Below are 26,607 nucleotides of genomic sequence, written 5' to 3' on the forward strand. Positions count from 1 at the left end.
TTTGTTGCTTAGATTAGGAAGAATTTATCCTCTTTTTTTACTAGAATTGCATCTTTTATTATCCCTTTTTAAAAAATTTTTTCAAAAATATTATTTTTCTTTATCAATTTTTAATTTTTTCGTGAGTTTAGTGTCCTGTTCAAAGTTTGGTGTTAATTGCATATTTTATATTTTTCTTTAAATTTTTGAAATTGTGTTCTTTGTTCTTCATTGATCTTCAAGTTGTTCTTGTTAATTTTTCTTGTTTGATCTTGAGTTTTTTTTTGTTTTGTGTCTTTTCTTGTTTTTCTTGTGCTTTTTCAAAACATTAACTTTCAAAAATTATACTTTTATCCATAAAAATAATACATCTTTAAAATACGTTACATTTTTAGCTCAGTTGGTTATAGCGTTGGCTTATGTTCTTGGCAATTGGGCATCTTCTTTTCAAAATCTTTTTTCAAAAATAATTTTTCTTAAATTAATCTTGTGCCAAACTTTAAGTTTGGTGTTTTCTTGTTGATCTTTCTTTAATTTTCGAAAATTTATCTTGGTTTTCTAAAAATTTTAAGTTTGGTGTTCTTTCTTTTGTTCTTGGTGTTCTTGTGAATCTTCAAGGTGTTCTTGAGTCTTTCTTGTGTTTTGATCTTAAAATTTTTAAGTTTGGTGTTCCTTGGTGTTTTCCCTCCAAAATTTTCGAAAATAAGGAGCATTAGATCTAAAAATTTTAAGTCTTGTGTCTTCTGTGTGTTTTTCTCTTTCATCATAAAATTCAAAATTCAAAAAAAATATCTTTTCTAACTAATTTTGAACTATTTTTTCGAAATTTTTTTTTATAAAAATTCAGATTTCAATTTTAAAATTTTTCAATTCTTATCTTTTTAAGTTAAAAAAAAAGAAAATAAATAAATAAATAAATAAATGTATCTTTTTCAAAAATATCCTAACCACTTTCTCTCTCCTCACTTTTTCAAAAATCTTCATAAAATATTTTCAAATTCTTATTAATTTTTTTTTTATTTTAATTTTCTTATTTTATCTTATTTTTATTTTGGTTTTTATTTTATTTCGAATTTTTTTATTATTTATTTATAAACTAAAAATTTAAATCCACATTACCCCTTTACTCCAACATGGACATAAGCAGAAATGAACAGTCCAAGAGGACTTTGGGGTCATATGCTAGCCCCACTACTGCTTCATATGGGAGTAGTATCTGTATACCCTCCATTGGAGTTAGTAGCTTTGAGTTGAATCCTCAGCTCATTATCATGGTGCAGTAAAACTGCCAGTATTCCGGTCTTCCACAGGAAGAACCTACAGAGTTTCTGGCACAATTTTTACAAATTGCTGACACAGTACATGATAAAGAAATGGATCAGGATGTCTACAGATTATTACTGTTTCCATTTGCTGTAAAAGATCAAGCTAAGAGGTGGTTAAATAACCAGCCTAAGAACAGCATAAAAACATGGAAACAGCTGTCAGAAAAATTCCTGAATCACTATTTCCCTCCAAAACGGATGACACAGATAAGGCTAAGCATCCAAGGCTTCAAACAAGGAGATAATGAATCCCTTTATGATGCCTGGGAAAGATACAGAGAGATGCTAAGAAAATGCCCCTCTGAAATGTTTTCAGAATGGGTGCAATTAGACATCTTCTACTATGGGCTTACAGAAAAAGCTCAGATTTCTCTAGACCACTCAGCTGGTGGATCTATACATATGAGAAAAACAATTGAAGAAGCTCAAGAGCTTATTGATACAGTTGCCAGAAATCAGCATCTGTACCTAAGCAGTGAATCTTCCATGAAAGAAGAAGCTAAAACAGTAACTACTGAACTCAGTCCGGTGGATCAGGCTAATGAATTCAATCAGCAATTAGACTTTCTAACTCAGCAGCTAGCCGAATTCAAGAAATATTACAGGAAACAAGAATGGCTAACAGGAATATGGAAGTACAGTTAAAGCAGACAGAAAAACAACTATCAATACAAATAACAGAAGAATGCCAAGCAGTTAAACTAAGAAGTGGGAAAACATTAAATACCTCACTTCAAAGCAGCAGGAAGCCAAGAAATGAACAAATGGCTACTCAAAATCCCTCTGAGGACAATCAGAGCCCAGAGAGGAATAATGCTGGCGCTGAACACCCAGCCCATGCTCATTCCTGGCGTTCAACGCCAGAAACAAGCATGAATCCGGCGTTGTACGCCCAAAGGGAGCATAGTTCTGGCGTTCAGACGCCAGTAACAAATGGGGAGGTGGCGTCTAACGCCACTCCAGCTTCCACCCCTAGCATTCAAATGCCAGTGGGGGATTAGTCACATACAAGTGCTGATGACAACCCTTCTAAAAAGGCTTCCCAACCCACTTCTGTAGGTAATAAACCTGCAGCAACTAAGGTTGAGGAATACAAAGCCAAAATGCCTTATCCTCAAAAACTCCGACAAGCGGAACAGGATAAGCAATTTGCCAGCTTTGCAGACTATCTCAGGACTCTTGAAATAAAGATTCCATTTGCAGAAGCACTTGAGCAAATACCCTCTTATGCTAAGTTCATGAAAGAGATCTTAAGTCATAAGAAGGATTGGAGGGAAACTGAAAAAGTTTACCTCACTGAAGAATGCAGTGCAGTCATTCTAAAAAGCTTACCTGAGAAGCTTAACGATCCTGGGAGCTTTATGATACCATGCACATTAGAGGGTATTTGTACCAAGCAAGCTTTATGTGATCTTGGGGCAAGTATCAACCTAATACCTGCATCTACTATCAGAAAGCTTGGTTTAACTGAAGAAATCAAACCAACCAGGATATGTCTTCAACTTGCTGATGGCTCCATTAAATACCCATCAGGCGTGATTGAAGACATGATTGTCAAGGTTGGGCCATTCGCCTTTCCTACTGACTTTGTGGTGCTGGAAATGGAGGAGCACAAGAGTGCAACTCTCATTCTAGGAAGACCTTTCCTAGCAACTGGCCGAACCCTCATTGATGTCCAAAAAGGGAAAGTAACCTTGAGAGTCAATGAGGAGGAGTTCAAGTTGAATGTTGTCAAAGCCATGCAACATCCAGACACCCCAAATGACTGCATGAGTGTTGATATTATTGACTCTCTGGTAAGAGAGGTCAATATGGCTGAGAGTCTCGAATCAGAGCTAGAGGACATATTTAAAGATGTTCAGCCTGACCTAGAGGAATCAGAGAGAATAGTAGAACCTCTGAAAATCCTTCAGGAAGAGGAGAAACCTCCTAAACCCGAGCTCAAACCATTACCACCATCCCTGAAATATGCATTTCTGGGAGAAGGTGATACCTTTCCTGTAATTATAAGCTCTACCTTAGAGCCACAGGAAGAGGAAGCGCTAATTCAAGTGCTAAGGACACACAAGACAGCTCTTGGATGGTCCATCAGTGATCTTAAGGGCATTAGTCCAGCCAGATGCATGCACAAGATCCTATTGGAGGGTGACGCCAAGCCTGTGGTCCAACCACAAAGGCGGTTGAATCCAGCCATGAAGGAAGTGGTGCAGAAAGAGTTCACTAAGTTACTAGAGGCTGGGATTATTTATCCTATTTCTGATAGCCCCTGGGTGAGCACTGTCCAAGTCGTCCCTAAGAAAGGTGGCATGACAGTGGTTCATAATGAAAAAAATGAACTGGTTCCTACAAGAACAGTTACGGGGTGGCGTATGTGTATTGATTACAGAAGGCTCAATACAGCTACCAGAAAGGATCATTTTCCTTTACCATTCATAGACCAGATGCTAGAAAGACTAGCAGGTCATGAATACTACTGCTTCCTGGATGGATATTCAAGTTATAATCAAATTGCAGTAGATCCAAAAGACCAAGAAAAAATGGCATTCACATGTCCATCTGGAGTATTTGCATACAGAAGGATGCCATTTGGCCTGTGCAATGCACCTGCAACCTTTCAGAGGTGCATGCTCTCAATTTTCTCTGATATGGTGGAAAAATTTCTGGAAGTCTTCATGGATGACTTTTCAGTATTTGGAGACTCATTCAGCTCCTGTCTTGACCATCTAGCACTTGTTCTAAAGAGATGCCAAGAGACTAACCTGGTTTTAAACTGGGGAAAATGTCACTTTATGGTGACTGAAGGAATTGTCCTTGGGCACAAAATCTCGAACAAGGGAATAGAGTTGGATCAAGCTAAGGTAGAGGTAATTGAAAAATTACCACCACGTGCCAATGTTAAGGCAATCAGAAGCTTTCTGGGGCATGCAGGATTCTATAGGAGGTTTATAAAGGATTTTTCAAAAATTGCCAAACCTCTGAGCAACCTGCTAGCTGCTGACACGCCATTTATCTTTGATAAAGAGTGTCTGCAGGCATTTGAGACTCTAAAAGCTAAATTGGTCACAGCACCAATCATCTCTGCACTAGACTGGACATTACCATTTGAATTGATGTGTGATGCCAGTGACCATGCCATTGGTGCAGTGTTGGGACAAAGGCATGACAAGCTTCTGCACGTCATTTACTATACCAGCCGTGTTTTAAATGACGCACAGAAGAATTACACAACCACAGAAAAAGAGCTACTTGCAGTGGTTTACGCCATTGACAAATTCAGATCCTATTTAGTAGGATCAAAAGTGATTGTGTATACTGATCATGCTGCTCTTAAATATCTACTCACAAAGCAGGATTCAAAACCCAGACTTATAAGATGGGTGTTGCTTCTGCAAGAGTTTGATATAGAAATAAGAGACAGAAAAGGGACAGAGAATCAAGTAGCAGATCACCTGTCCCGAATAGAACCAGTAGAAGGGGCGTCCCTCCCTCTCACTGAGATCTCTGAAACCTTTCCGGATGAACAACTCTTTGCCATCCAGGAAGTGCCATGGTTTGCAGATATCGCAAACTACAAGGCAGTAAGATTCATACCCAAAGAGTACAGTAGGCTGCAATCAAAGAAATTGATCACAGATGTAAAGTACTATCTTTGGGATGAACCATATCTCTTCAAGAGATGTGCAGACGGAGTAATCCGTAGATGTGTGCCTAAGGAAGAAGCACAGAAGATTCTATGGCACTGCCATGGATCACAGTATAGAGGACATTTTGGAGGTGAGCGAACAGCCACAAGAGTCCTCCAATGTGGCTTCTACTGGCCTACTCTCTATAAAGATTCCCGAGCATTTGTACTTAATTGTGATAGTTGCCAAAGATCTGGCAATCTGCCTCACAGTTATGCCATGCCTCAGCAAGGGATCTTGGAGATTGAGTTGTTTGATGTATGGGGTATTGACTTTATGGGACCCTTCCCACCATCATACTCAAATACTTATATTCTGGTGGCAGTGGATTATGTATCCAAATGGGTGGAAGCTATTGCAACACCCACCAATGACACTAAAACAGTGTTAAAATTCCTCTAGAAACACATCTTCAGCAGATTTGGTACCCCTAGAGTATTAATCAGTGATGGGGGCACTCATTTCTGCAATAAACAGCTTTACTCTGCTTTGGTTCGTTTTGGAGTTAGCCACAGGGTAGCTACTCCATATCACCCACAGACTAATGGGCAAGCTGAAGTCTCAAATAGAGAACTCAAAAGAATCCTGGAACAGACTGTAATTAACCGTAGAAAGGATTGGGCAAGGAGCTTGGATGATGCTCTGTGGGCATACAGAACAGCATTCAAAATCCCTATAGGGACCTCTCCATACCAGCTTGTGTATGGAAAGGCATGTCACTTGCCAGTGGAACTGGAACATAAGTCCTACTGGGCAACCAGATTCCTAAACCTTGATGCCAAGTTAGCTGGAGAAAAACATTTACTACAGCTAAATGAGCTAGAGGAATTTAGACTCAATGCTTTCGAGAATGCTAAAATTTACAAGGAGAAAGCAAAAAGATGGCATGATAAGAAATTGTCATCCAGAGCCTTTGAGCCGGGGCAGAAAGTTCTGCTATTTAATTCTAGGCTCAAATTATTCCCTGGGAAATTAAAATCCCGGTGGAGAGGTCCATATGTAATTACAAGTGTATCACCATATGGATACGTAGAGCTTCAGGATAATGACTCTAACAAAAAGTTCATTGTTAATGGACAGAGAATTAAACATTATCTTGAAAGCAACTTCGAGCAAGAATGCTCAAAACTGAGACTTGATTAGAGCTCAGTGGTAGTCCAGCTAAAGACAATAAAGAAGCACTTGCTGGGAGGCAACCCAGCCATTTACAAAGTTTATTTACTAATTAAATAAATTTCCTTTTTTTACAGGTATGTGTCCAAGTATCTTCAAAGGGTAAAAATAGCAATTGATTGAATTCACAGAGTTACAGGGAAATTTGGAAGATCACTGGCGTGAAAAAGCCAGTAAGAAATATTTTGGGCGTTGAACGCCCAAAAGAAGCACCCACTGGGCGTTCAACGCCAGTAAGGGTAGCCATCTGGGCGTTAAACGCCAGAAAGGAGCATCTTCTGGGCGTTGAACGCCAGAAAGAAGCACCTTCTGGGCGTTTAACGCCAGATTGTTAGCATCCTGGGCGTTCAGAAAAACGCCCAGTGACAAAGGACTTCCTGGCGTTCAACGCCAGAAAGAAGCATCAGCTGGGCGTTGAACGCCCAGGAGAAGCAGCATTTGGGCGTTAAACACCCAAAACATGCATCGTTTGGGCGTTTAACGCCAGGATGGTGGGGAGGAGGTAAAATTCGTTTTTCTTCACAAATTTTCTAATTTTTATATTTCAATTCATGATTTCTTGCATAAACATGTTTCAATTCCAAAAATTTTAATCCTAATTTCTAAAAACCCTAATTTCTAAAATCCCTTTTTCAAAAATATCAAATGTATCTTAATTCATAAACACAAATCTTTTTCCAATCCAATTCTTTTTCAAATCTTTTTAATTTCTTCTCATATCTTTTTCAACTCATCTTATCTTTTTTTTCGAAACTGCCTCTCCTTCTACTCCTCTCCTTTCCTTTCTTTTGCTTGAGGACAAGCAAACCTCTAAGTTTGGTGTGATTTGCCATGATCACTGAGCTAAAACTCATTAAGATCATGGCACCTAAGGGAACAGGAAGAGCAAGGATGTGAACTTAAGGGAGCTGAAGCGTCAGAAATTAATTCTTGAAGGCACCCCACAGACTAGAAGAACATCCACTTCCCAAAATACAGGTTGTTAAGTTCTAATTCTAGCTTTAACTCTGTGATAGTATTATTATAGGATTTTACCTTAGAAGTTATATAGGAGTAGTAGTAATTAGCATATCTATTTTGGCTTTATTTCCAATTAAGTTATAACTTATTTTTCTCATCATCATCAAACATGAATAAAATAGTAGATTTGTAGAATAAAGAGGCAATTTAATTTTTTTTCGAGTTCTTAATAAGGAAAATTCTAATTATTTATATGTGGTGGCAATACTTTTTGTCTTCTGAATGAATGCTTAAACAGTGCATATTTTTTATATTGAATTTTATGAATGTTAAAATTGTTGGCTCCTGAAAGAATGATGAACAAGAGAAATGTTATTGATGATCTGAAAAATCATGAAATTGATTCTTGAAGCAAGAAAAAGCAGTGAAAAAAAAATTCTTGCGAAAAAAAAATGCCAAAAAGAGAGAAAGAAAAAGCAAGCAGAAAAAGCCAATAGCCCTTAAAACCAAAAGGCAAGGGTAAAAAGGATCCAAGGCTTTGAGCATTAATGGATAGGAGGGCCCAAGGAAATAAATCCAGGCCTAAGCGGCTAAATCAAGCTGTCCCTAACCATGTGCTTGTGGCATGCAGGTCCAAGTGAAAAGCTTGAGACTGAGTGGTTAAAGTCGTGATCCAAAGCAAAAGAGTGTGCTTAAGAACTCTGGATACCTCTAATTGGGGACTCTAGCAAAGCTGAGTCACAATCTGAAAAGGTTCACCCAATTATGTGTCTGTGGCATTTATGTATCCGGTGGTAATACTGGAAAACAAAGTGCTTAGGGCCACGGCCAAGACTCATAAAGTAGCTGTGTTCAAGAATCAACATACTAAACTAGGAGAATCAATAATACTATCTGAATTCTGAGTTCCTATGGATGCCAACCATTCTGAATTTCAAAGGATAAAGTGAGATGCCAAAACTGTTCAGAAGCAAAAAGCTACTAGTCCCACTCATCTAATTAGAATCTGAGCTTCACTTGAAACTCTGAGATATTATTGTTTCTTAATTTCTTTTCATCCTATTTTATTTATCTAGTTACTTGAGAACAAGCAACAGTTTAAGTTTGGTGTTGTGATGAGCGGATATTTTATACGCTTTTTGGGGGTAATTTCATGTAGATTTTAGTATGTTTTAATTGGTTTTTAGTTAAATATTATTAGTTTTTAGGCAAAAATCATATTTCTGGACTTTACTATGAGTTTGTGTATTTTTCTGTGATTTCGGGTATTTTCTGGCTGAAATTGAGGGAGCTGAGCAAAAATCTGACTTAGGCTGAAAAAGGACTGCTGATGCTGTTGGATCCTGACCTCCCTGCACTCGAAAAGGATTTTCTGGAGTTATAGGAGTCCGATTGGCGCGCTCTTAACGGCGTTGGAAAGTAGACATCCAGGGCTTTTCAGCAATATATAATAGTCCATACTTTGCGCGAAGATAGACGACGTAACTTGGCGTTGAACGCCAAGTACATGCTGCTGTCTGGAGTTAAACGCCAGAAACACGTCATGATCCGGAGTTGAACGCCCAAAACACGTCATAACTTGGAGTTCAACTCCAAGAAAAGCCTCAACTCGTGGATAGCTTTAGTCTCAGCCCCAGCACACACCAAGTGGGCCCCAGAAGTGGATTTCTGCACCAATTATCTTAGTTTACTCATATTCTGTAAACCTAGGTTACTAGTTTACTATTTAAACAACTTTTAGAGAATTATTTTGTACCTCATGACATTTTCAGATCTGAATTACATAATTTTTGATGGCATGAGTCTCTAAACTCCATTGTTGGGGGTGAGGAGCTCTGCAGCGTCTCGATGAATTAATGCAATTGTTTCTATTTCACTCAAACGTGTGTATGGTCCGATCTAAGATGTTTATTCGCGCTTAATTATGAAGGAGGTGATGATCCGTGACACTCATCACCTCCCTCAATCCATGAACGTGTGCCTGACAAACACCTCCGTTCTACATCAGACTGAATGAGCTTCTCTTAGATTCCTTAATCAGAATCTTCGCGGTATAAGCTAGAATTGATGGCGGCCACTCTTGAGAATTCGGAAGGTCTAAACTTTGTCTGTAGTATTCCGAGTAGGATTCAAGGATTGAATGGCTGTGACGCGCTTCAAACTCGCGATTGCTGGGCGTGATGACAAACGCAAAAGGATCAATGGATCCTATTCCAACATGATCGAGAACCAACAGCTGATTAGCCGTGCTGTGACAGAGCATAGGAACGTTTTCACTGAGAGGATGGGAGGTAGCCACTGACAATGGTGACACCCTACATACAGATTGCCGTAGACGTGCTTTACAAACAATTGAGTTGAATGTTACATTGCAGAAATTCAGAGGACAAAACATCTCCAAAACTCCAACATATTTCTCATTACTACACAACAAGTAACGATTTTATTCTCTTTTATTTTTCTAATAATTCCAAACACTTTTACTTCTTACAATTAAATCCAAATAACCTTATTGGCATCCTGAATAAGATTAATAAAATAAATATAGCTTGCTTCAAACCAATAATCTCCGTGGGATCGACCCTTACTCACGTAAGGTATTACTTGGACGACCCAGTGCACTTGCTGGTTAGTTGTGCGAATTGCCAAAGGGTTAGATTGCATTTCGTGCACCAACAGGGCTTACCCAGGGGCTATCAGAAATAGGATAAATAATCCCAGCCTCTAGTAACTTAGTAACTTCTTTCTGCACCACCTCCTTCATGGCTGGATTCAGCCGCCTTTGTGGTTGAACCACTGGCTTGGCGTCACCCTCTAGTAAGATCTTGTGCATGGATCTGGCTGGGCTAATGCCCTTGAGATCACTGATGGACCACCCAAGAGCTGTCTTGTGTGTCCTTAGCACTTGAATTAGTGCTTCCTCTTCCTGTGGCTCTAAGGTAGAGCTTATGATTACAGGAAAGGTATCATCTTCTCCCAGGAATGCATATTTTAGGGATGGTGGTAATGGTTTGAGCTCGGGTTTAGGAGGTTTCTCCTCTTCCTGAGGGATTTTCAGAGGTTCTACTATTCTCTCTGATTCCTCCAGATCAGGCTGAACATCTTTAAAGATGTCCTCTAGCTCTGATTCGAGACTCTCAGCCATATTGACCTCTCTTACCAGAGAGTCAATAATATCAACACTCATGCAGTCATTTGGGGTGTCTGGATGTTGCATGGCTTTGACAACATTCAACTTGAACTCCTCCTCATTGACTCTCAAGGTTACTTCCCCTTTTTGGACGTCAATGAGGGTTCGGCCAGTTGCTAGGAAAGGTCTTCCTAGAATGAGAGTTGCACTCTTGTGCTCCTCCATTTCCAGCACCACAAAGTCAGTAGGAAAGGCAAATGGCCCAACCTTGACAATCATGTCTTCAATCACGCCTGATGGGTATTTAATGGAGCCATCAGCAAGTTGAAGACATATCCGGGTTGGTTTGACTTCTTCAGTCAAACCGAGCTTTGTGATAATAGATGCAGGTATTAGGTTGATACTTGCCCCAAGGTCACATAGAGCTTGCTTGGTACAATTACCCTCTAATGTGCATGGTATCATAAAGCTCATGGGATCTTTAAGCTTCTCAGGTAAGCTTTTCAGAATGACTGCACTGCATTCTTCAGTGAGGTAAACTTTTTTAGTTTCCCTCCAATCCTTCTTATGACTTAAGATCTCTTTCATAAACTTAGCATAAGAGGGTATTTGCTCAAGTGCTTCTGCAAACGGAATCTTTATTTCAAGAGTCCTGAGATAGTCTGCAAAGCGAGAAAATTGCTTATCCTGTTCCGCTTGGCGGAGTTTTTGAGGATAAGGCATTTTGGCTTTGTATTCCTCAACCTTAGTTGCTGCAGGTTTATTACCTACAGATGTGGATTGGGAAGCTTTTTTAGAAGGGTTGTTATCAGCACTTGTATGTGACTGATCCCCCACTGGTGTTTGAATGCCAGGGGTGGGAGCTGGAGTGGCGTTAGACGCCAACTCCTTATCTGTTACTGGCGTCTGAACGCCAGAACTGTGCTCCCTTTGGGCGTTCAACGCCGGATTCATGCTTGTTTCTGGCGTTGAACGCCAGGAATGAGCATGGTCTGGGCGTTCAGCGCCAGCATTATTCCTCTCTGGGCTCTGATTGTCCTCGGAGGGATTTTGAGTAGCTATTTGTTTATTTCTTGGCTTCTTGCTGGTTTGAAGTGAAGTATTTAATGTTTTCCCACTTCTTAATTGAACTGCTTGGCATTCTTCTGCTATTTGTTTTGACAGTTGCTTTTCTGTTTGCTTTAACTGTACTTCCATATTCCTGTTAGCCATTCTTGTTTCCTGTAGTATTTCCTTGAATTCGGCTAGCTGCTGAGTTAGAAAGTCTAATTGCTGATTGAATTCATTAGCCTGATCTACAGGACTGAGTTCAGCAGTTACTGTTTTAGCTTCTTCTTTCATAGAAGATTCACTGCTTAGGTACAGATGCTGATTTCTGGCAACTGTATCAATAAGCTATTGAGCTTCTTCAATTGTTTTTCTCATATGTATAGATCCACCAGCTGAGTGGTCTAGAGAAATCTGAGCTTTTTCTGTAAGCCCATAATAGAAGATGTCTAATTTCACCCACTCTGAAAACATCTCAGAGGGGCATTTTCTTAGCATCTCTCTGTATCTCTCCCAGGCATCATAAAGGGATTCATTATCTCCTTGTTTGAAGCCTTGGATGCTTAGCCTTAGCTGTGTCATCCGTTTTTGAGGGAAATAGTGATTCAGGAATTTTTCTGACAGCTGTTTCCATGTTTTTATGCTGTTCTTAGGCTGGTTATTTAACCACCTCTTAGCTTGATCTTTTACAGCAAATGGAAACAGTAATAATCTGTAGACATCCTGATCTACTTCCTTATCATGTACTGTGTCAGCAATTTGTAAAAATTGTGCCAGAAACTCTGTAGGTTCTTCTTGTGGAAGACCGGAATACTTGCAGTTTTGCTGCACCATGATAATGAGCTGAGGATTCAACTCAAAGCTACTAACTCCAATGGAGGGTATACAGATACTACTCCCATATGAAGCAGTAGTGGGGTTAGCATATGACCCCAGAGTCCTCCTGGACTGTTCATTTCCACTTAATTCCATGATGGAACAAGGGAGATGATATGTATGTTAATATTATTTATTTAATAAAAATAAAATAAAAATGGAATAAATAAAAAAAACGAAATAAATAAAATAAAAATAAAAAAAAAGAAATTAAAAATATTTTGTAAAGATTTTCGAAAAAAAATTTGAAATTGAAATTTGAAATTTTTATAAAAAAATTTCAAAGTTATAGTTTAAAATTAGTTAGAAAAGATATATTTTTTTTTGAATTTTGAATTTTATGATGAAAGAGAAAAAAAAACACACAAAAGACACAAGACTTAAAATTTTTAGATCTAATGCTCCTTATTTTCGAAAATTTTGGAGGGAAAACACCAAGGAACACCAAACTTAAAAATTTTAAGATCAAAACACAAGAAAGACTCAAGAACACCTTGAAGATTCACAAGAACACCAAGAACAAAAGAAAGAACACCAAACTTAAAATTTTTAGAAAACCAAGATAAATTTTCGAAAATTAAAGAAAGATCAACAAGAAAACACCAAACTTAAAGTTTGGCACAAGATTAAATTAAGAAAAATTATTTTTAAAAAAAGATTTTAAAAAGAAGATGTCCAATTGCCAAGAACATAAGCTAACGCTATAACCAACTGAGCTAAAAATGTAATGTATTTTAAAGATGTATTATTTTATGGATAAAAGTATAATTTTTGAAAGTTAATATTTTGAAAAAGCACAAGAAAAATAAGAAAAGACACAAAACAAGAAAAACTCAAGATCAAACAAGAAAAATAAACAAGAACAACTTGAAGATCAATGAAGAACAAAGAACACAAGTTCGAAAGTTTAAAGAAAAATATAAAATATGCAATTAACACCAAACTTAGAACAAGACACTAAACTCAAAAAAAAATTAAAAATTGATAAAGAAAAATAATATTTTTGAAAAATTTTTAAAAAAAGGATAATAAAAAATGCAATTCTAGTGAAAAAAACGATAAATTCTTCCTAATCTAAGCAACAAAATAAACCTTTAGTTGTTCAAACTCGAATAATCCCCGGCAACGGCGCCAAAAACTTGGTGCACGAAATTGAAAATCACAATTCTTGACAATTCCGCACAGCTAACCAGCAAGTGCACTGGGTCGCCCAAGTAGTACCTTACATGAGTAAGGGTCGATCCCACGGAGATTATTGGTTTGAAACAAGCTATGTTTATTTTATTAATCTTAGTCAGGATGCCAATAAGGTTATTTGGATTTAATTGTAAGAAGTAAAAGTGTTTGGAATAAGTAATTGTTACTTTATTGATGGAGAATATGTTGGAGTTTTGGAGATGCTTTGTCCTCTAAATTCCTGCAATGTAATATTCAACTCAATTGTTTGTAAAGTTCCATCCATTGCAAGCTGTATGTAGGGTGTCACCATTGTCAGTGGCTACTTCCCATCCTCTCAGTGAAAACGGTCCAGATGCTCTGTCACAGCACGGCTAATCAGCTGTTGGTTCTCGATCATGTTGGAATAGGATCCATTGATCCTTTTGCGTTTGTCATCACGCCCAGCAGTCGCGAGTTTGAAGCTCGTCACAGCCATTCAATCCTTGAATCCTACTCGGAATACCACAGACAAGGTTTAGACTTTCCGGATCCTCAAGAGTGGCCGCCATTAGTTCTAGCTTATACCACGAAGATTCTGATTAAGGAAGCTAAGAGATGATCATTCAATCTGATGTAGAATGGAGGTGTTTGTCAGGCACACGTTCATGGATTGAGGAAGGTGATGAGTGTCACGGATCATCACCTCCTTCACAATTAAGCGCAAATGAACATCTTAGATCGGAACACACACACGTTTGAATGGAGAACTAGAAACAATTGCATTAATTCATTGAGACGCTGTAGAGCTCCTCACCCCCAACAATGGAGTTTAGAGACTCATGCCGTCAAAAAGTATGTAATTCAGATCTAAAAATGTCATGAGGTGCAAAGTAAATCTCTAAAAGTTGTTTAAATAGTAAACTAGTAACCTAGGTTTACAGAAAATGAGTAAACTATGATAAATAGTGCAGAAATCCACTTCTGGGGCCCACTTGGTGTGTGCTGGGGCTGAGACTTAAGCTTCTCACGTGCCTGGGGCTGTTTTGGGCGTTCAACGCCAGGTTGTAACCTGTTTCTGGCGTTGAACTCCAGCTTGTAACCTGTTTCTGGCGCTGGACGCCAGACAACAGCATGATACTGGCATTGAACGCCAGTTTACGTCGTCTATCTTCGCGCAAAGTATGGAGTATTATATATTGATGGAAAGCCCTGGATGTCTACTTTCCAACTCCGTTGAGAGCGCGCCAATTGGACTCCTGTAGCTCCAGAAAATCCATTTCGAGTGCAGGGAGGTCAGAATCCAACAGCATCAGCAGTCCTTTTTCAGCCTAACTCAGATTTTTGCTCAGCTCCCTCAATTCCAGCCAGAAAATACCTGAAATCACAGAAAAACACACAAACTCATAGTAAAGTCCAGAAATATGATTTTTTGCCTAAAAACTAATAATATTTGACTAAAAACTAATTAAAACATACTAAAATCTACATGAAATTACCCCCAAAAAGCGTATAAAATATCCGCTCATCACATTGCATCAGTCTTGCTTTTCCCTACTCATTTATTTTATCTTCTTAAGCTAAGCATGAGGACATGCTAATGTTTAAGTGTGGAGAGGTTGATAAACCACTATTTTATGGTTTATATTGTGTTTAATTGAGTGGTTTTTATCAAATTCTTGCCCACTTATTGATATAATTTGCATGACTTTACAATTCCTTCCTAGTTTAGTTATATGGATGAAAACTTGCTTCCTAGAGATCTTTTAATTACATATTTTAATTCTCCTTTATACCATTCAATACCGTGATCCGTGTGTTAAGTGTTTCAAGCTTCATAGGGCAGGAATGACTTAGAGAATGGAGAGGAAGCTTGCAAAAATGGAAGGAACACGAGAAACTAAGGAGATGATCAGCGAACACCGACGCAGACGCATGGCTCAGGCGACCGCGTGAAATGAAGAAAATCGTAGTGACGCGTTCGCGTGCCTGACGCACACGCGTGTATTGGAGTCTGCACAGACGACGCAAATGCGTGGACGACGCGTACGCGTGGAAAGGAAAACGTTGAATGACACGTACGCGTGACCGACGCGTACGTGTGACATGCGCGATCTGTAGAAAATTCAGGAAATGCTGGGGACGATTTCGGCCCACGTTTTGACCAAGTTTTCGGCCCAAAAACACAGAATAAAGCCAGGGAACATGCAGAGACTCAATGAAAAAATATACACAACATTCATCATTCATAATTTTAGGTTTTTAGATGTAGTTTTTAGAGAGAGAGGTTCTCTCCTCTCTCTTAGGATTAAGATTTTGGATTTCTATTATGTTTAGGTTACTTCTTTTCAAATTACAGGTTCAATGTTCCTTTAATTTATTTTCTACTTTTATTTGTTCTATTACTTTAATTGCTATTTATCTTTTCAATTTGGCTTATGAACCAGTCATGTTAGGATTTTTTAATTAATATAATTTGAGGTATTTCAGATTGATGATTGTCTTATTCTATTTATGATGCTTTTAATTTAATTTAAGATATTTTCCCCTTTTGGCTTTGGTTAAGTAATTGGTGACACTTGAGTTATCAAACTCAGCTGTTGATTAATATTTGAAGTTTTCTAATTGATTTGGATCCCTCTAAAGCTAGTCTTTCCTTAGGGTTTGACTAGGACTTGAGGAATCAAATTGATTAGTCCACTTGACTTTCCTTTATTTAGTAAGGGTTAACTAAGTGGGAACAACAGATAATTCTCATCACACCTGATACGGATAACTAGGATAGGATTTCCAATTCTCATACCTTGCTAAAAGATTTTTATAATTATTAATTTATTTTCCTTGTCATTTAAATTACTTGTTCCTTATTTCAAAAACCCAAAATAAAATATATCTTTTTTCGTAACCAATAATAAATCATACTTCCCTGCAACTCCTTGAGAAGACGACCTGAGGTTTGAATACTTCGGTTATTTATTTTTACTGGGTTTGCTTAAGTGAGAAACAAAACTTTTGTACGAAAGGATTCTCTGTTGGTTTAGGAGCTATACTTACAACGTGATTATATTTGTGAATTCCTTTACCGATAGAAATCCGATCGTCAAAATGGTGCCGTTGCCGGAGTATTGCAAACGTGTGCCATATTCTTGGTTATTGTAAATATTTTCTTTTTTATTAATTTTTGTTTTTATTTTCTCTCACTACTATGAACTCTCACCCCTTTGGCTATGAGTCTGGTTACAATTATGTTGTAGGAAGAGGAGATTACAATGAGAACATGCATCAAGGTTGGGACAATCAACGATGGGAGGAGCCACAAGGATTTGATCAACCTTCATGGTAACAACCACCTCCAATGGACTATCAACAACTTTTCTGTGATGCATATCAAGGCAATGGCTATGGTGAGCATTCTTTTGATTATCAACAACCACCATCATATGCCTATGAACCACCTTCTCAACAAAGCTTTGAACTACCACACTCACAAGCCCCCTACCACCATTCACCTCCATATGACCCTAACCCATATCCACACCAATTCCAACACAATTACTCTCATGAACCACCACCTCAATATACACCATCTCCTTATCATTATCAAGATGAACCACTTTCCTACCATGAACCCTTTCTCCCAACAAATGAACCCTCCTATCCACCCCAAACCTCCATGGAGAAAGCACTTACCAATCTAAATTCTGCTATACAAGCTCTCGTCGCCCAAATTGGACCACCGAATACCTTCAACAATCAACCCTCAAGCTCTAGTATACTTCCTTTTCAACCACAAAATGATCTCTCCATCCCATCACCACCATCCATGGAAGAGCACCCACATCCATCAATCCAAGAGCAACATGATCCCAATGATGCTATTGACATGGAACAAGAGAGAAGGGATTATCTTCGCGAATCCATACTTCATAAGGAGCTAGAGGAGGCACTAAAGGTGAAGGTAGAAGAGACCTTTGCAGATGAAGGAGTAGTTGAAGGGAGTTGTCATAGAAAAGAAATCATCAAGGAGGAGTACGATTTTATATTTAAACAACTAGACAAAAGCAGCAATTATTGAAAAGGAAAAAAGTGGTTGCACACTTGGAAAATGCTGAACCTCCATGGGAAGGTCAAGTCATAGAGCCTCCTTCCAAGGTGTTTGATGTTGATGTTGAGGAAGATGTACAACCTCCAAGGCATATCATAGTTGAAGACTTGGAAGAGGTTGATCGAGAGATGGAGATTCAAGAAGAAGAGGCACAATCTCCCATGCCCTTGGTAAGAAATGAAGAAGATATTGAATTGGAAGAAAGCTACCAAGAAGAAGAGGTTTATATTGAAGAAGCTTGCAAAGAGGTGGTAGTTGTTAAAGAAAAGCACAAGGGAGTGGAGCTTGAAAGATCATTAGAAACACCCCTCTCAAAGCGATTACCGTCCAACACAACGTTCAAGTGGGTAAAATTCTTATCCTCGACCTTTACTTTCCCACTTGAATATGGGCTTCTAGAGACGGATGGTCAACTTAAAGCTCTTTGTGGCATTAAGAGCAAGAGGAAGATGGTTAGTGGTTGGAGTTATCAAGCAAGGTTCAACATCGTTGTGTGCTCAAAGTTTAAATGCAAGGGTTGGTGTAGAGCTCAATTGGTAGTTGCATTTTAGCATGTAGTTGCATTCACATTCATTGGTTGCATTGCATCAATCTTGCTTTTCCCTACTCATTTATTTTATCTCCTTAAGCTAAGCATGAGGGCATGCTAATGTTTAAGTGTGGAGAGGTTGATAAACCACTATTTTATGGTTTATATTGTGTTTAATTGAGTGGTTTTTATCAAATTATTGCCCACTTATTCATATGATTTGCATGGCTTTACAATTCCTTCCTAGTTTAGTTCTATGGTTGAAAACTTGCTTCCTAGAGATCTTTTAATTACGTATTTTAATTCTCCTTTATACCATTCGATGCCGTGATCTGTGTGTTAAGTGTTTCAGGCTTCATTGGGCAGGAATGGCTTAGAGAATTGAGAGGAAGCTTGCAAAAATAGAAGGAACACAAGAAACTAAGGAGATGACCAGCAAACACCGGTGCTGACGCATGGCTCACGCAACCGCGTGAAATGGAGAAAATCGCAGTGATGCGTTCGCGTGCCTGACTCGAACGCGTGTATTGGAGTCAGCACAGACGACACGAATGCGTGGACGATGCGTACGCATGGAAAGGAAAATGCTGAATGACGTGTACGCGTGACCGACGCGTACGCGTGACCGACGCGTACGCGTGACCGACGCGTATGCGTGACATGCACGATCTGTAGAAAATTCAGGAAACGCTGGGGACGATTTTGGGCCACGTTTTGACCCAGTTTTCGGTCCAGAAACACAGAATAAAGCCTGGGAACAAGCAGAGACTCAATGAAAAAATATACACAACATTCATAATTCATAATTTTAGATTTTTAGATGTAGTTTTTAGAGAGAGAGGTTCTCTCCTTTCTCTTAGGATTAGGATTTAGGATTTCTATTATGTTTAGGTTACTTCTTTTCAAATTACAGGTTCAATGTTCCTTTAATTTATTTTCTACTTTTATTTGTTCTATTACTTTAATTGTTATTTATCTTTTCAATTTGGCTTATGAACCATTCATGTTAGTATTTTCTTAATTAATATAATTTGAGGTATTTCAGATTGATGATTGTCTTATTCTATTTATGATGCTTTTAATTTAATTTAAGATATTTCTCCTTTTGGCTTTGGTTAAGTAATTGGTGATACTTGAGTTATCAAACTCAGCTGTTGATTAATATTTGAAGTTTGCTGATTGATTTGGATCCCTCTAAAGCTAGTCTTTCCTTAGGGGTTGACTAGGACTTGAGGAATCAAATTTATTAGTCCACTTGACTTTCCTTTATTTAGTAAGGGTTAACTAAGTGGAAACAACAGATAATTCTCATCACACCCGATAAGGATAACTAGGATAGGACTTCCAATTCTCATACCTTGCCAAAAGATTTTTATAATTATTAATTTATTTTCCTTGTCATTTAAATTTCTTGTTCCTTATTTCAAAAATCCAAAATAAAATATATCTTTTTCCGTAACCAATAATAAATCAACTTCCCTGCAATTCCTTGAGAAGATGACCTGAGGTTTGAATACTTCGGTTATTTATTTTTATTGGGTTTGCTTAAGTGATAAACAAAACTTTTGTACGAAAGGATTCTCTGTTGGTTTAGGAGGTATACTTACAACGCGATTATATTTGTGAATTTCTTTACCGATAGAAAATCCGATCGTCATGCCCCCACTGTAGGTATGGCCCAACGTCCCGTCGAGCGGGTTCCCGTTGCGAGAGCACCCTACGAACGGTACGCCTGGGTGACTTCGGACGTGAAGGAAACCCCTAATCAAATGAACTTGGAGGAACTCACCGAGTTCTGATAATCCGAGTATCTTTCCGGAGGGACCGACGAGGAGACCAATTACGAGGCTTTCGTATCTACCGACAACGAACGGATATTTCAAATAAACCTACACTCTCCCTGGGTCCTTGATTGGATATGTATATATAAGGCTATGTTTACTCACCTGGGGGCTCGCCTCCCCTTCTGTCCCTTCCAAATGGCGCTACTCAATCGTTGTGATGTGGCGTCATCTCAGTTGCATCCGAATAGCTGGGCTTCTATCCGCTGTTTCGAGATGGTATATGAGTACTTAGAGCTACCGACCTCCGTCGAGGTGTTTTTATTCCTCTTTACGTTGACAAACCCTTCTAAGGAGGGGAGGGCCAAAAAAGGTTTTATGTCCTTCCGATCAGCCCAAGGTCGGAGGATAGTTGGCCTGTTTGAGGATTTGTACCATGGTTTCAAGGATAAATATTTCAAGGTCCGCCCGGCTGAAGGTCGGCATCCCTTTTGGCTGACTTTGGAAGAAGAACATCGTATCCTGACTTACTGGAGTTTCGGGGCGGGACCTAACGGTTTTACTAAAATAACGTATAAATGGTTATCTCCCGAGAACAAGAGGGTTGCCGACGTGTTGTTGCCTGTATTTGGGAAGAATCACGGTAATCCCCATCTCCTTATGGGTGATCGGGATATGGCTAGGAGTTATATACGTGAGTAGTCGTCTAGTGTTCTGCTATTATCCTTATTTATCCGCCCGTCTTAACGACTAACTCGCTTCCGTGTTTTGTTTCAGTGTCAATGTTTGCCGAGGTAGTTGGCCTTGATGCTTTGTTCCATACTTTCCTGGGTGATGACAACGACGACGACTCTGCTACCCCTGCCCAGGAAGTGCCACCCCAGAATGTCTTCGGACCGGAGGTTCAGTCCCAACCTACCCAGGGAGAGGTGGTTAGGACTAGCACTGGTTCAGGACCCCGACCAGAGGTGGAGGTGGAGGTTGAAGAGCCAGAGGTGGTTGTCATTGACAACTCGAGAAAGAGGAAGTCGTTCTCTAGTCCTGAAGGTGTTCTCACTGTGATGGAGAAGAACTTCGATACCGGGACCTTCATTGATATCCAGCTGCTTCCTGGCACGGAGGAGTTTTTATATGGTGGGGATCTCGCCTCGCAAGCTAGGTGGATGTATCGTACTCTTCTTCGGGAGCCGCTGTGGCGAGAAAGGCGGAATCCGTCCTGGCGGGAGCGCGGATGTTGGAGAACAAGCTCGAATCCTCCGTTAAGGCTAACACCGGGTACAGAGATGAGGTCAAGTTGCTCCAAGAGCGGCTGGCTACTGTTGAGGAGAAAGTGAAGACCGCTGAAGAGAAAGTCAAAGTCTTCGATGCTGTCGTGGCCCGTCTTACCGAGCGGGAGCTCACCCTAGAAGGCCAACTTAACACTGCTCAAGGTCGGGTGGCTGAGCTAGAGAAGGAATGTGATGAGGCCCTCTCGTCGGTGAAGACGGCCCTGGATAAAACTGCTGAGTTTAAAAAGAAGTACAAAGAAACCGTGAAGCAGGGCAAGAACACCATCTTGATGACCGAGGAGGCCCTCAAAGCTCAAGTGAAGCTACTGGCTCCCAATTTTGATACCTCTGCCGTTGGTGTTTTCAAAACAATCAGGGATCGCAAGATTGTTGATATGCCGAAAAATTAGCTTGTATTTCTTGTAATTTTGTAGACTTTTGAATATTAGTATTTTTAGCGAATATGTTTGCCGTTTGGTTGGCATGTAACAAACTACTTTTTTCTCGCTTTGTCGGTAATCGTTTTACTTTATGTTCTCTTACCGTTTTTTTGGTAGTCAGCTTATTTGCTTATACTTGTTTACCGTTTTGCTGGTAATTAGTGAAGCCAGGTCGTAGCTTTTATCGTTTTAGTAGCCGTTCGTTGTGGCGTTCATTACCTTGGTGGTTCCCGGGGTGATAAGTCCCGGGATACCGTGTCGTGATGGCGTCGCTTACTCGGCACAGCGATTTAATTAATAATATTAAACGCGAACAAGGAGATGATGAGTAGCAGATAAATAGTTGCGATAACTGGTCTAAACACAAAGTGATAGCAAATACATAACAAGGGCAAATATCTCAACATTAAGTAACATGGGTCTTACTAAGTTGGTTAGGATGGTAGGCCGCTTGCTCGGTTTACGTGCCTTGCCTTCTAGGAATAGAATCTTATTAGGCTATTCGCGTTCTAAGTCCTCAGAATTTTCTTGCCATCCAGTCGTTCTAATTTGTATGCACCGTTGCCGAGCACCTCTTTCACCCTGTACGGGCCTTCCCAATTTGCTGCCAGCTTGCCTTCCCATGGTGTCGGGAGTCCGACGTCGTTGTGTCGTAAGACCAGGTCATTCTGCTCAAACTCTCTCTTGAGTACCTTCGTGTTGTAGCGCAGGGCCATCCTTTGCTTCAATGCCGCCTCCGACAAGTGAGCCATCTCCCTAGCCTCATCCACCATGTCTTTTTCTATGGCCTCTTTGAGTCCTCCCAAAAGTAGTCATGGGCTCAGTTCTCCGATCTCTATGGGTATTATTGCGTCTACCCCATAGGTGAGCCAGAAGGTGGTTTCCTCGGTAGACGACTGCTGAGTTGTGTGATAGGACTAGAGAATCGAGGCTAACTCGTCTGCCCATGCTCCCTTCTTCTGGTCAAGTAGCTTTTTGAGGCCTTGTAAGATGACCTTATTCGCAGCCTCGACTTGGCCGTTAGTTTAGGGGTGTTCTACTGATGAGAACTTTTGCTTTATGCCCAAGCCAATTAGAAATTCTCTGAACTTCTTGTCAGCGAATTGAGTGCTGCTGTTCGAAATTATGACCTTTGGAATACCAAATCTGGTTATCTCTTACCTCCACATAAACTTTCGGCAATTAGCTGATGATATACTGGCCAGTGGTTCGGCCTCCACCCACTTGGTATAGTAGTTAATGGTGACAATTAGGTACTTTGCCTGTCCAGGTCCAACTGGAAAAGGCCCCAACAGGTCGACTCCGCATTGTGAGAATGGCCAGGAGGACATGAGAAGGCTTAGTTCAGCTGCCGGTGCTTCGTGAAAGTTGGCGTTCTCCTGGCAACTTCTGCATCTCTTCACGAATTCTTTGGAGTCCGCCATCATCGAGGGCCAGTAGTAACCAGCCCTGACGAGTTTCTGTGCTAAGGCCTTCCCTTCAATGAGATGGCCGCAACACCCCTTGTGGACTTCTCTTAACCCGTAGTCCATTTGGTCGGAGTGCAAGCACTTCAAAAGGGGTTGGTTGAGCCCTTTCTTAAACACCTGGCCTTGTATTATTGCATACTTGGCCGCCTCTCTTCTTAGCGCCTTTGCCACCTTATCATCCTCAGGAAGTTTACTTCTTTCCAGGTAATCCATGATTGGGTCCACCCAGAAGGGGAGGTCGGTTGCTCGTGATACGTGCAGGGACACCGTTGGTTCTTTCACCAAACCTTGTGTGAGAGATCGGTTTCCGGTTCCTGGCTTCGTGCTCGCCAGCTTTGATAGGAGGTCGGCCTGGGTGTTCCTCTCACTTGGGACATGCTGCACCATGACCTCGTCAAACTCCTGGGTCAGCTTTTTGACCTTCTCTAACTACCTCTGTAGTAGTGAATCCCTGGCTTGGTACGTTCCGTTGATCTGCAACGTGACGACCTGAGAGTCGCTACACACTTCGACTCTGGTGGCGCCAACCTCTCTTGCCAGAACTAAGCCACCCAGGAGGGCCTCGTATTCCGCTTGGTTGTTGGACACCGGAAAATCAAACTTGACCGACTACTCATATACTACTCCAGTTGGGCTCTCCAAGATGATCCCTGCTCCCCCGAACGTTTGGTTGGAGGCTCCGTCCACGTGGAGCTTCCACCGTGTGATCGGTGTCTCAGGAGAACTACCCGTTACTTCGACCAAGAATTCAGCCATAGCTTGGGCCTTGATCGCATGTCTGGGCTCGTACTGCAAGTCGTACTAGCATAATTCTATCGCCCATGTCATCATCTTGCCCGTCAGATCGGGCTTCTGGAGTACTTGGCAGATTGCCTGGTCCATCCTGACGATTATTTGATGCCCTTAGAAGTATTGTCGCAACCTATAGGAGGAGGTCAGGAGGGCGTACACCAGTTTTTCTAACTTGCTATATCTCAGCTCTGCTCCTTGTAGCACTTTGCTCACAAAGTAGACCGGTTGTTGGGTTTTTCCTTCTTCCCGTACCAGAGCGGTTGCCAATGCCTCATCGGTCACGGCCAAGTATAAGAATAGCGCTTCTCCGTTTTTGGACTTGCCGAGAACAGACAGGGCCGAGATGATGCTCTTAAAGTGATTGAAGGCTTCTTCACATGTCGGGGTCCAATCAAATACTATTCGGTTTTGCTACGTTACCAACAGCATATCTGCCAATTTCTGCCAACTCTTATTTTGTGTTTTATGGAAGTGTGTTCGTGGATGTGTCTAATAAAAATGTCTTTTTTATAACTGTGTTTAATAGAAGTGTCTTTATAGATATATTTTATGGATGTGTCTCTTTATATATGTATTTAAAATATATTAATTATTAGACACATCTACGAACACACTTCCATGAAACACAAATATAAATAAAAGTTGGCAGAAGTTGGCAGATAATATGTTGGTACCCTATACTTTTCTAATACTATTTTCTTTTTCATCAGGTTGAAGAATGGTAGAACTTTGGCAGCCGAGACTCCGAGAAAACGGGATAATGCGGAGAGCCTTCCTGTATATTAAGTTTGATTGAAGCACTAGTAGAAAAGATTAACTTGCATCAGCAAAATAATTGCAAAATTAAAATTGAAATACCACCACCAATTTCGGTCAATGTATTTAGTCTATATATTATATGATACTAACCAGAAAATTAAAAATATATCCCCTATCAAAACCACGCACCAAGGGTCAGATAGAACAGACATAAGTCAAAGACTCAAAGTCATTATCAATAATTATCCCTTTTATTCTCATCATATTGACTTATTCAAATTGTTAAGAGCTGGAGTGCTTGCACTAAACTATTGTAAATTAGGTTTCTAATTAATCAAGTTTATTCGCACTTTAATGATCACAACAACATGAACGACAATTTTATTCCAGCATGAGATGCATTTCACTAATTATTAGATGACTTATTTACTATTCCATCTCTTGTATGCATATCATCAACAAATCCAAGCCAACACTAAACAATATAATATCAGTGTCACAAAGTTACAAACTATATAGTAAAAACAAAGAAATACACATGCAAATACTTTATTTATTTGTCATATCATTATTAATTAATTGGAGCTTTGATTTGATCGATTTAAGAAGATACTGGCTGGAACCGAACTTTGTATGGTTTATCAGTGATAGCAACAAGCGAATTCCCATTACTATCTTGAAACACACCAATGTTCCCACAAACTGGCTTGCAAGTTTCACAAACCTTAGGACAGAAATAGAGGTTGTAATCATTATCATCCTTCTGAATCTGGAACCAATTGTTAACTGTGTTTTTTCCAGGGTTTCCAATAACACCACCAGTTGTCACAATCCTTTGTCCACTGGAAGCATCATTCACTAACTTCCACACCGTGGATTCAGAGCAATTCGACTTAACGTCGAATTTGATGTTCAAATCAGAGTTAGTGTAGATTTCCCTATTTGTTTTAGGGTTAACCGGTGTGAATGTTACTGCCTGACCTGTCCCACGCACGACCACAACGTTAAGAGGACAGGTTTTGTTTGGTGTTGTTGATTGAAGGGCAAAGCCGGGGCCAACTGGACATGGCAGCTGGTGACAAATGATGGATGGGCTGGTGGGGACCGGGCGGATATAATAGTCCTTGCCGGCCTGGAGAGTATTGTTATCTGTGTCAATCACTAGTTCCATGATTGGCCCTCCTTGAGCTTCACCAAGAAATGGATGCGTGCACAAAGCAAAGAGAAGAGCAAAAAGAAACACTAGTGACCTCATTTTGGTTGATATGATGGTAACTGATATGTTATGATGTGGCGTATGCAAATCTTGGTTGATGGAAAGCACATATATTGATATATATAGCGAGCAGGCCATGAATGAATTTTCTCAATTTTTTTTAATTATTAATTAAAGTATAATTTTTTACTATTTAATATTTTTCTACATATGTTTTTTATTTTACTTAAAAAGTATAAGATAAGAGAAATTATACTTTACTAAATGAAGAGTGTTAGAGACTAACAGATTTTATAATTTATAGTTATCAATTAGTTATTATTAGAATTTTTAATGGTATAAAATTATATCTAATGGTATAAAATTAGTCATTTTTTTTATTGATTAAGTGTTGGCCAAATTTTAATAAAAATATTGACCCGTCCTAACCTTTCTCTTATCGAATAATTAAAAAAATTGAGAAAATATATTCCACTTATATAAGAGTCTACCACATTAAATTTACGACATGTGAAAATTTTAAATTTCAACATAATTTATATCAAAGATTTTATTAGTAAATATTCTAAAAACATTATTTATAAACTTAAAATAGAAATATTTAATTAAAATTTTAAGAAATTTAGGATTTTTTAATAATTTTTTTAATACAGACTAAATTAAATGGCTTCTAATATAATTTTTTATAATTCAAAAAAATTCTTAAAATATTTGTTAACAAAATCCATATAGCAACATATATAATTATGCATGGAATGAAAAGAAAATAAATTTCAAGTCAATTATTTTGGCCGATAGAGTTTTCCTTGTTAGGTTATACTAGATCGAATTCCACGCAATTATCGGCATTATTACTGAATGTTCCGTAATGCTTTAGTTAGTAGTTAGTATCTTAGTCAGCAAGCTAATTAAGAAGCAGA

General features: G+C 39.4%; 1 protein-coding gene across 1 annotated transcript; it reads right to left on the bottom strand.

Moving 5' to 3' along the window:
• Positions 1-24,911: 24,911 nt before the first annotated feature.
• LOC130982938 (miraculin-like) lies at positions 24,912-25,762 on the bottom strand. Its single transcript, XM_057907089.1, has one exon. It carries the CDS (start codon positions 25,724-25,726, stop codon positions 25,073-25,075), a length of 654 nt encoding a protein of 217 aa, XP_057763072.1. The 5' UTR covers positions 25,727-25,762; the 3' UTR covers positions 24,912-25,072.
• Between the last annotated feature and the right edge of the window lie 845 nt (positions 25,763-26,607).

This window comes from Arachis stenosperma, chromosome 5, assembly GCF_014773155.1.
Source record: "Arachis stenosperma cultivar V10309 chromosome 5, arast.V10309.gnm1.PFL2, whole genome shotgun sequence".
In the NCBI taxonomy this organism is placed as follows: domain Eukaryota; kingdom Viridiplantae; phylum Streptophyta; class Magnoliopsida; order Fabales; family Fabaceae; genus Arachis; species Arachis stenosperma.

Excerpts from the sequence above, each read along its gene's own strand:
- LOC130982938 (XM_057907089.1), bottom strand. The coding sequence starts at position 25,726 with ATGAGGTCACTAGTGTTTCTTTTTGCTCTTCTCTTTGCTTTGTGCACG.